Below are 11,350 nucleotides of genomic sequence, written 5' to 3' on the forward strand. Positions count from 1 at the left end.
GTATGTAAGGCAACTGTGAAAGTAATATCCCCCCCCAAAAAAAACCCTCTGGAATAATTTGAATAGTAAATATTCCTGATAAAATATTTAATATTAAGTCCATCCAGTGCAGTATGTCAGATGTTGTACTTGTTTGGAATAATAATTTTTGAAAGATAAAGGAAATGTCATTTTATCTCACAAACTACTCCAGCACGACCATTTCATGCACAGCAGAAGTACAACCACAACTTTACCATTGTTGTTACCATTTTCATTCGTATTTCTGAAGTTACGCCATTCTTCCAGTGGCTGTCTCTAGCAGCTGTATGGAACAGGACCTTTTCAGAAAAATGCAAAGTTAGGCTGAGTAGTACATATGCAGTTATCTCCAGAAAGTAGTGAGGTGGGTTTTGCTGGGGGTTTTTTTTTAAAAGCATACAACAACCTCTGTCTGCCTTCTTTTGCTGTTTCGTTATGCAGCAAGACTCTGCCATATTCATTCCTTACAGACACTTTGCAGAGAATCAGTGCAGAGGGATGTGTGTCTTTAAACTTGTTTCTGCTATAAATTAGTAATTAACACACACATCTATTGTGTGTGTGTGTAATTCCAGCTGGAAATTTTGACAAAGTGTACACAAGAAGCTGTTGCATAATATGCAAGACTAAATTTGCTATTTTAAAAAAGTTAGAGGAGGCGGAATTTACAAAATAACAACACAATCACACACAGAAGCTTGTTTACATGTGAGCATGAGGACCAAAGCATATAACAAAGTGTCGTACACATATCATTTTGCGTATGTGCAAGATTTCAGGGTTTGGATCGTTATGTCTTTAATTCTGAGGGAGATAAAACTTTTGATTCCTTTCAAAATTCTGGAAATCTTATCTCTCCATTATTCCTTTTGCTCCAGCATCATGGGAGAAACAGTGGGGCAGTAGTTGTGTCTCAGTTGTTCTTAATCATGGCACCTCTGGAGGATGCTCTGCTTTCTACTTTTTCCCTGTACTTTTTTATTTCAGTCCTATATAGCCTATATAGTCACAAACCATGTCTTAATTTCTGTGACTGCAGCACCGAGTTAAGTGAACGGAAGACCACTGAAATCAATGGTCTTGTGTGTGCTTAACTAGGTTGGTAAAGGATTATGGCCAGTGTAAGCCTTGTTGTTGTAGATGGAATGCAGGAGAGCGAATGGATGTGTGGCTTTTTCACAAACCAGGGGAAGATCTGCACATAAATGCCTGCTAAAAACTGAAATTTCCAAGTCTTTGCTATTGAAAACTAACGTTGATACTTTGCTAGCAAGTCCCTAAGGAAAGGGACTGTTTTTTGTGAAAGCGAAAAGTGTGAAAGGCTATCTTATGAGAAGTGAAGAGTATCTAAGTTACACTTTCCTTGCAACTTGGTCCTTCTGGTAGTGCGGTTGGTGTTGTTCTGCTCAAGTTGCCAGCTGGATAGTGCAAGTGGAGAGAGAACTGGCTACTAGTCTGGTCACTTCAGTGCAATTGGTGGCCATTTTTGTATCTACTGATATTTAAAATAATCAATATATTCAAATAAACAATGGTTACACACACACACACACACACAGACACACAGGATGCCTCTATTTGAGCCAGAATGGACTTGATCTTAAGTGCCATGGCTGCCACTTCAACATCACAGTTTGGGTTGCTTAAGCTGCAATCCTACAACTGCTTTCTTAGGAATGAGCACCATTGAACCATTGAACTTAGTGGGGTTTACTCATGAGTAGACATGTATCGGATTGTACTGCTATGCATGACTAGCACACATACAGTGATCCTTGGTATGTCTGTTCACACATCACACGAAGATTGCTAGAAGCAAGATTTTAACAAGGATTTCACTGTGGATTAATTGTAACCAAACCCACAAAGATACTTCACCAGGATGTGGTGTAAATGGTGTTAACTTTTCCAGGACGTACCCTGGAAGAAAAATTGGACTGAGTTGAAATGGTCCCTTGTTCAGATTAATCCCAAGCCTTGGTAAAAACATTTTCGTTTCTCTGTTTTCTGCAGGGTACTGACATACTTATTTATTTAAATTATCAGTCCCAGAAAACTTGTCCAATTGCATCCAGTGTTCTCTTAGGCAATATCTAGTTCGTTTTGTTCACTAAAACAAAATAGAAGAAGTTTCCCAATTTGTCAGTCTTCCAGCATCTACATTCCCCATGGATTCATCAGTGGTTTCTAGTAACTAGCAACTGTTGTTATACGCTCTTGTCACAATTCAGCACAGAGTTAAGCACCCATAAACCCATTGGAATCAGTGGGCTTAAATGCACTTAACACTGTGTCGGATTTAGCCTTATGCATCTTAGGTAGTTTCCTAGAATTCATCTTATTTACAAGAAAGGCAGTAACTCTCTTTTGGATGCCACATGAGATATATGGTGGCTAAGATGCATCTTAGTTATTATTTTAAATAAGTTTCATAGGCTCCTAGGGCCAGATCTCACACCACAATATGCAACATCAGGCAGAACAATGCAGACCCCTGTTGCCTGGGCAGTGTGTTGGATTGTCCCTCCACTGAGGTCTGCTGCCACCACTAGGGTGACTGAAGCATTACAGCTCTGCTGTGTATCTTCCATTTCTACCATCCAAATGTGCGGGAATGTTGCAAGCAGAATTCCCCCTGGCAGCAGCCAGAAAGAAATGCACCCAAATCAAGCATTTGAGAAGTGGGGAGAGGCTGAGTTGACCCATGGTTCACTGCCTGCTGAACCAGTCCCACTGCTGTTGCACAGTGGCATTGGGCTCAATCCAGTCCTGATCAAGGCATAAGCTCCAGCCGGGCACCGCAATTGTGCTGGTCCTCACTCTCACCTTCTACCCTGGCTGCCATGTGTGGCAGGGCTGCAGATGTGCCAGTGGCCTCACCACTTGACAAAGCCCAGCAGTTGGCTGCTAAAGTTTGGATTGGTCCCTAAATTCAGTGATAATGTGGGAAGAGTGCACAGGGAGGGGATTGACAACCCAGGGCCCTTGACTCACAGGGGCATATGGAGCTGCTGTGGAAATGTTAAACATGAATTGTCTGTTGCATATGATTACTGGATTTAGGCATTACTGCTACAGTATGGAATCCTGCCTTAGGGAAACAGCAGCAGATGTAGTTCAGGGGTATATAAACACTTTGTAGACTGGGATGCTACTCTGTGCACATTTGACACAGGTTGATGGCAGTGTTCACATGCTTTTTGGGGTGGGATGCTCCTTTGCTGCTAAAATTCATACAAGCTAAAGTACTTAATGTAAGTAGCATAATTGGTGTGCAACGGATGATAGAAATAGACATAAAAAGTTTAGTGTGCATTCCTAAAGTTTGGAACAAATCACACAGAAACGGAATGATGGAGCAGCGTAGAATCATAGATACAGATCCTAAGTTGTATTTTTACAAGTTCTGGAACTCCTGTGCTCACACACAGTTCTACTGCCCACAAAGGTTCCCCCATTCAATTCAATGGAGAAAGTAGATCTGCAGCTTAATTCCTTTGTGCGAGCAAATCTCCTCTTCTCCTTGAAGTTAAGGGAGCAGAAGCTCTCTGTGTGATCATAAGAGTACATGTGTGGCTACGGATCAGGCAAATGAGATATCACTGAAGCTTCGAGGCATAATTTAGATTACATACTTGATCGCAAGTGCTTAGAAGAAAACGCCATTGGAAGCAATAGAACTGACTTCCCAGAGAGCATGCTTAGGATCAGAGTTTTGGTGGTTTTGCATTACTCTTGAATTCCTTCACTCAGGACATTTTTTTCAGAGGAGTTTCATGTAGGCCCAGTATTATCCAGCATCATGGCATTCTCCAGGCATGCCAGTTGCCCTTCTAGGCAAAAGTTCTGCTTTTTGCTATACAGTGCAAGATTCCAACCACCAGGTGTGGCATTCTTGACCCCAGGCTTTCCATATGCGTAGGCAGTTCAGTGCTCCCATCCTGATGCTCTTCCTCTTCTGCTCATTGTCTTCATCCTCCACATACACCCATGCACGTGGCTCTGGACCGCTCATCACGTTCTTCTCGTTTAAAACCCCATTGTTCATTTGTTTGTTTGTTCTCTTTTTTCTCTCTCTCTTCTCTCTCTCTCTCTCTCTCTCTTTTCTCTTTCTCTTGCTTTCTTTGTTTTCTTTTTGTCTCCTCTGTTTTGTATACCCAGGCAGCCCATTGAGTAACTTCTTTGACGTAATTAAACAACTTTTTTCAGACGAGAAGAACGGGCAGGTGAGCCATCCCCCCGGCACGCCAACCAAGCATAGCGCAAACAGCAAGCGGAGCGATTCCGATGCTAATGACTATGGGTCTAGAGGAGACACTAAGTACCCCGCTGGCAAAGAGAAGGCAAAGATGGCCTCGTCACTCGGCCTACAAGACCAACCTTAAATAAATGCAATTTTTAAATAATAAAAAAAAGAGGAAAAGGAAAAAGAAACAGTCTAAATAACTAAACACACACACACACGGAGAGACGCAAACGGAAATGACTGAGTATTCTTTAGCAAGCTAGCCTCTAAAACAGATGGATGTGTATATATATTGCTACAACAGTACAAAACTGTCTATAGACAACTTTTGTATGAAGGAATGACTGTGTACATATATATATATATTATATATATAAAACACAAACACACATATATATATATTTATATGATATAATATATCTCTCTGAAACAAAACACAAAAGCAATGAGAAAAGAAAGAAAAGGTAGCACAGATGACAAACCCAGTTTGGCAAATCTTGGGTTGTTGTTTTTTGGTTTGTTTATCTTCTCCGAGCTCTTTTCTTTTACTTCCTACCCCCACCCCAGACACCTTCTGATTTGCTGCCCTGCCCTCTTTTGTCCTTGTTCTGTTTTCTCTGTGTTTCTGACACCACCGCTTGTTTCCACTCTGCTACCAGGAATTATCCCGAAAAGTTAACATGTCAGCCAACAGCTTCACCTTCTGTGCTCTGCGAACACTTGTTCACGGAAGGCCACTGATGTAAGACTGTCCACGGACTGGTTCTGTTTGGGGACTCCCAGCCTCCCCTCTCCCACTGCAGGAAATGGGTCTCCTCTTTTCCCCTCGCCCTACCACACACACTTTTTTCTTTTCGGTGCTCTGCGCTGGAGAACTGCTCAGTTATAAAAATTGCACAGTCGGAGTCACTGGAGTGACATCGTTGCCCTTGACAGCACACTTCCCCATTGGCAAATCCAGACTGCGGGAGGGCGGTATCACGACATATGCAGGCGATGTTTTGTTCAGGAGCTTTACCGCAGGAAAGTTGTCCTCAAATTTCACCACCCCAGATCCTTTTCCCACACCACCCAACTCCCTCAACCCGCCCCCTCCAATTGTGTTTTTGTTTTTATAATCTCCAAATTTTTCCCCCTCCCAGCCTGCTGGAGGGGCAGAACACAAACTTAGGGAAAAACTACAAGACGGAAGTCAAATCAAATAAGAACACTGAAACTTAGGGGGGAACGCAGCTTCTGGCAGCGAGGAGGAGGGACAAGAATCCACCTGTTGGAGGACAATCTCTGCTGCTGCCATGCACTCTTGCCACCTACACCACCACTGTCGCTGCTGCTGCTGCTGCTTCTCTCCTCAACCTGCTCTCTCTCTCAGTTCCTTCCTTCCTTCCTTCTGCACTGGGACTTCCTTCCGCCGCCGGCTGAATTCTCTCCTGCCTCGTGCATCTGGATGCAACTATTGTGTCGTTAGTGCTGCATTGATATATCAGTATTATTTATTTGCTGGTTTCGTTTATTTATTTGTTATTTAATTTATTTAATTATTTATTCATTTGGGTTGCGTGCGTTTGTTGTTCTTTTTTTTTAATTTTAATGCAAAGGAAGAACATGAAATGAGAGTTAAAAACAAACAAACAAGTCCCCTTCCTGTGTGGGTGCGCGTGTGTGTACAACCACTGGTAGTTCATCGGAGCAAGATATGGAGGAGATAGCACTATGGGCGAGTTAAAAAAACAAAAACTAAACCACAAAGCTACTGTAAACTTCTAAAAGTATTGCAAGATATTTTTATATTTTTTTTTTTTCAAAAGTGGGTGGGTGGGCTGGAACTTCCTTGTGTGTGTTTAAGTTATTATTAGGTCTTGGTTATTATTTATAATGCATATATATAAATATATATTTAAAAATTTAAGCTGTTAGATAAATCTTCTGCTTTCATTACTGTGTAGAGGTAACACTGATTCCTATTTATTTTTGGGGAGAGGGGAAAAGAATGACGACAAGACCACTTAACTTCATCCTCTCACCAATATTCCATTTTTTGTTTGGCTTCTGTCTTTTTTCTCTCTCCAACTATCACCAAGTGTAACTCAATCTGGCCCACATGCAAAGGTTTCCAAAACCATGATCATATGTGTCAAAGACAAAAAAGAAGAAGGAAAAAAACAGCAGGAGTAAATCTCCTTGACCAATATCTTTTAAATGTAGATTTTAGTATTAATGTTCAATTCTCTTATTACCTTCAATTGTTGTTTGTTGAGTTTTTATGAGTGTATGTTGTATTGCAAGGTTTTTTAAAGATAATGTTAGATTTCTCCCTCTTATTTCCCTTCCCTTTGTTTTTTTGTTTTCTTAATTTCATTTGTCTTTGTTGTTTATGGATTCTCCCCACCCTCCCCCCTTTCTTGGACCCATTTTTCTTGTACATAGGTTTGAAGGGGGAAATCCTATTTTTCTTTTTTTTTTTAAGAGACACACAAAAGTAGGAAGGTGTTCCTTTGTTTTGCTTTGTTTTCTAATCTGGAAATTTTATCTTGTATTGCTGTGTGCATGTCGGACACAGGAAGGGTGATGGTTGGAGACGGAGGGAGGGGAGGTTCGGGGGCAGTTTTAATTGCATGATATTGATGTAAATTAGTCTCTTTTGCTTTTGTTGTCTTTTCTGCCTCCACCTTCTGCTTCCCTCCCCCCCAGGCTTCCCTTCCACCACCCTCAGCCCCCTTTCCCCTCTTTTATCTCCCCTTGTGTATAGATTTTGATGCTTCTGTTACATTGTACCTCTACAAAAGGCTGGGATTTCAATACAGAATAATAAATGCTACTACTACTAATAATAATAGTAATACAGCAAAACCCATACAGTACAAGCAGGAAGGGGATTATTTACACAAGACATAAGAATAAACGAAAGCAATACCTCTTGTTATCCTTCCTATTTTGTACTTTGAAGACACAAACACACACGCACATGTGGACACACAAACTGACATTATTTAACAGTCAAAATGGACAAAGAAGAACCTTCTGATGTATCCCTTGTTAAATAACTGTGAGCAACTTTAGTTCAAAAAAACAATAAATTCATTCAGTAAAGATACTGGCTGTCAGTGTGTCTTGTTTACGTCTGTGACTGGAGGAGCACCTTCAAGCAAGATACAGTTCAGGTAAGTACCTACCCGAGGCCTTACTAAAGGCCACATTAAAGGCGGGAGCCCTTAGTAGATCTGGAGGCAGAGTTGACTAGCCTCACCTCATCAAATTCAAGCATACCTTTCAAACGGGAGTGTCTGGCTGGCTCAGGGTGGAGTGGGGGGAACCACAAAGGAGCAAACACTGCAGTTTGCCACTAGAGGGCAGCTGTAGGTAGTTGGTAGTTGATCAACTCTTCTCCTTCCTTATCCCCAGTGCATTTTTGCTATGTATTTCTTTTATTTTTATTTTAAAGGAAGGGAGATCTGCTGCTTTATATTATTTATTCATTTTTAAGGACGGGCAGGCTTAAGTGTTCACAGACAGGCTACCTGGAGCCTTGAGGAAGGGCAGGTTAGCAGCCGGACCAACATCTGATTTGCTGGCATGTAAAACTAGCATACAAATAACAAAGCCAGGAGGAATTTAAATCATATTACAGTTGCAGAACTTGCTATGGGTCTTTTCATATTACCTCCACTGCTACACTGGGAGTGGTGGGAAAGGGAATTGCTCAGGGCATGTAATATGCAACAGCTGCTGCTGCTGCAGTGCATATTGGCAGCAGGCCATCTCCCCCAACAGGTGTAGGAAATACATTTTTACATACTGGATGTGTGTCAGGTGAGCTTTTGTGGTGTGGGTGTGGCCTAGGGAGCCCTGCATCCACTAGGGATTGATAGTAAGTAAGAGGTCCTGGATAGGTTGAGGCTGTTGAAGCAGATACTGTTCCAAGCTGAAGCAGTAGATCTCAGGACAAGCAATTATGCAGGACTTTCCACAAGTGTAAGGGAAGGGGGTCAGCAAAAAACACCCCCCCCCCAAACCAGCAACCTTTAACTCAGTCTTCCACTACAAGGCAGCCACTTGAAAACCTGGTTCTACATATTTGTTGCTGCAGTGATGGAACAGGACACTCTGATTGATAAGGTGAGAGTTAAAATAATGGTTTTCTGTTCTATTTTTAAAATTTAGGTTTAGTATTGCTGTTCAGCTTTCTTTTTACCTCATATGGTGTTTGTTGGATTCCTATGGCTATCTATTGCATTGCAGGGTTTTTGTTTTTGTTTAATGCTAGCACATTTTTCTCTTGTATTTTACAGGCCTGGGTTGTTGCTTTGTTTTGTTTTTCTCCTTGGGACCATTGTTCTTTCACAAAAGTTTGAAGAATTTTGGTGCTGCTGTTTAAGACACATAAAAAGAGTGTGCATTTATTTCTTACTGCCGCCCCGCCCCCCAAATACATATTGAAAACTTTGTCTTATATTGCTAAAAGGGAGATGGCTAAGGGTGGAGGACAAGGAGGATGGAAGGTCTTAATTACATGATATTTCTATCAGTTGGGCTGTAATCCTAATTTATTCCCCCCACCCCCACTTACCAGAGAGCAAGAATTCGGTAGTTAACTTCTCAGTAGGCACGATTTAGGTTGCAGCTTTGGTCTCATGCTGTAGTTAATCCTTCTACCTTTTCCTTCCTTTCCCCTCAAAATTCCCTTCTGCTACCCTTAGCCTTTTCTTCTCTTTTCTCCTTCCTTTTGCTGTGGCCTTCGAGAACAATGCTCTTGCTGTACTTATGAGGGCCTGCACTTCACTCTTTGAAAGCCCTGCTTTGCTTTTTCAGTCCTCCTAGTTAATGTTCTGCCCCCACTTTCTCCCAGCACAAGTGAAAAAAGTGCATTTGTTGCCTGTGAGTCTGATAGAAGGAACTGATTCACACAACTACTTAGCTTGTGCCTTGCTAGTTAACTCCAGTTGGCTGTCTTGGTGGATTTTGGTGTGTTGACCTACTCTTGGGAATACTTGATAACATGTCCAGGTCATGATGCACCCCACAGGGAGCGTGTGCCACTGCAGAACAGGATGCCTCCCAGTCCTGCCATACTAGAAGAAGTGAGAGGCTAGCAGCCTCTGGTATTTATCAAGGTGTAACAGGAAGTGAATCTGGGGCTTGCTTTCCTGTTTTGCGGTAACTTGAATGGGTTATCACTAGGCATGTCTGCTCTACAGTTGCCACTTTTTCTGCTTCTATATATTCAGCAACACTTTATGCATAGCAAGGGTCAGGGGAAACTATATCTGCTGTTGAAGGTAGTGAAGCAGGGTCAGAAAGGAAGGTGGCAATCCTTTTCCTTGTTTCTCCCACGGTCCTATCTTTAATAAATAACTAAACCCACTTCTGAATGCCTTCTGCTCCAGAGTAGACTTGCCAGAAAGATTGTGCTGTCAGCAGGAGGCAAACCTCTTTGTTTCTTTCTGGAGAAAGTTCTCTTTTAGTTTTGGTGCATTTGAGAGAAATATTCATTAGGGGTTTTTTTTCTGTTCAGGGGGCAAAATCGGTACTTCCTCACACTGTTAAAGAGGTTTTAAAGGCATAGTGACATGCGACACCTTTGATAATAGAATTTGGGAGTTGGAAGGGACCCCAAGGGTCAATCTAGTCCAATCCCCTGCAATGTAGGAATCTCAGCTAAGGCATCCATGGCATATGGCCATCCTTTCAGATGTTCTTCCAAATTATCCAGGATAGCCTGTTTGAGCTTAATTGGGCTGTTGGCTTCTGAACCAGCCCCTTGGGTGGTCTTTTAAAAGCATTTTGTTCTGCATAGCCTTCAGGAGGTGACTGCATTCAGCTCCGCGCCATTAAAAGCTTCACCTGCTGTTTTCCGTACAGTATATCAAATCTTAGTTAAGGATGCAGAAGAAGGCCTGGCTGGGTTTGTTTCCTTCTTACTAGTTGGCAACCTTGTATTCGGAGGAGGACAGAGTGCAAAAGAAAGGTTGGTTTCCTTATGTAGTTTTGCTGAAAGGTGCACTCTATTATTGGGGCTAAATGGCATAGTACACACACAAAATAATCTATTATTACCATGTTGCATATTGTACTACTGTAATGTTCTATGCTTTGCCTGTAATGGCATTTTGTGGCCACCAGAGGACACTGATGTTTTCATTCAGCTGTGTGTTTTACTATAGCTGCTACTGTAGTACTCCTGCCATTATAATATAATGTTAATTTATACCCAGCCTTTTTCTCTGATGGCTTGCAGTTAAAAGCAAGAACTGCTGAAAACTTAGAAAAACTGATCATTGAAATACATTTAAACATTGATACAATTAAAATTATATACACACACAATCTATTTACCAACAATTACAATAAAAACAGCATGGCGCCAGCCCTTTTATTAAAAGCAGTCAATTCCCAAAGGCCTGTTGCAACTTTTGGGTGCCAGGGCGGAAGATTGAAGAAGCTACGGTTTGTGCTCCTGTTAGAATTGCTGCAGTCTAATTCCTGGTTTTTTAAAAAAGGGAACTTGTCACCTCCTGGTGCACCCTATCGTAGAATCAGAATCGTAGAGTTAGAAGGGGCCACAGGGGGCATCTAGTCTAACCTCTGCAATGCAGGAAGATGTATGGGACCCATATGGGGATCGAACCTGTGACCTTGGCGTTATAAGCACCGTGCCATAGCCAACCAAGCTAACTGCCCTGTTCTGTTTTGCATTTCATCTCCCAAGCCTGCAGGAGCATTACACCAGTATGGCATGTCCTCCATGGAAATTGTTGATATATTTGCAGCTGCTGCTGGAACCATGCATATCAAGTAAATAAATAAGAATACTTAAGTAACTGACCAATAGCATTGCAGATAGCTCTGTTCTGCCCCCAACATAAATCCTGCCTATACCCCGGCCTGGAACTCCTGGCATATAGAAGCAGCTTTGGCAGTTACTCCATTACCCTTGTAATGTATGGTGGGCCACCTTGGGAGCAACAGACTGAGCAAATGGAGTACGTAAATGAGGCTGCTTTGCCATGCTGATGGGTGTATGAGCTCTTGTTGGCACAGAAAAGGTCATGTGAAGTAGGAATGGATCAAGTGGTTATCCTGTTG

At 42.0% G+C, this 11,350-nt stretch overlaps 1 protein-coding gene across 18 annotated transcripts in view; it reads left to right on the forward strand.

The window, feature by feature from the left end:
* Positions 1 to 7,361, forward strand: part of BRSK2 (BR serine/threonine kinase 2) — a 380,957-nt gene extending 373,596 nt beyond the window's left edge. For 6 of the 18 annotated variants that reach the window (XM_083424840.1, XM_083424851.1, XM_083424836.1 and 3 more), the window contains one exon: positions 4,927 to 7,361. In XM_083424840.1, the coding sequence (XP_083280966.1) occupies positions 4,927 to 4,946 (20 nt within the window). In that variant the 3' untranslated portion in view covers positions 4,947 to 7,361. Of the gene's footprint in view, positions 1 to 4,182 lie in introns of all 18 variants that reach the window. The other 12 variants (XM_083424835.1, XM_083424846.1, XM_083424849.1 and 9 more) reach the window with 5 other exon arrangements.
* Positions 7,362 to 11,350: the final 3,989 nt, after the last annotated feature.

This window comes from Podarcis tiliguerta (assembly GCF_965153285.1).
Source record: "Podarcis tiliguerta genome assembly, chromosome: 1".
NCBI lineage: Eukaryota > Metazoa > Chordata > Lepidosauria > Squamata > Lacertidae > Podarcis > Podarcis tiliguerta.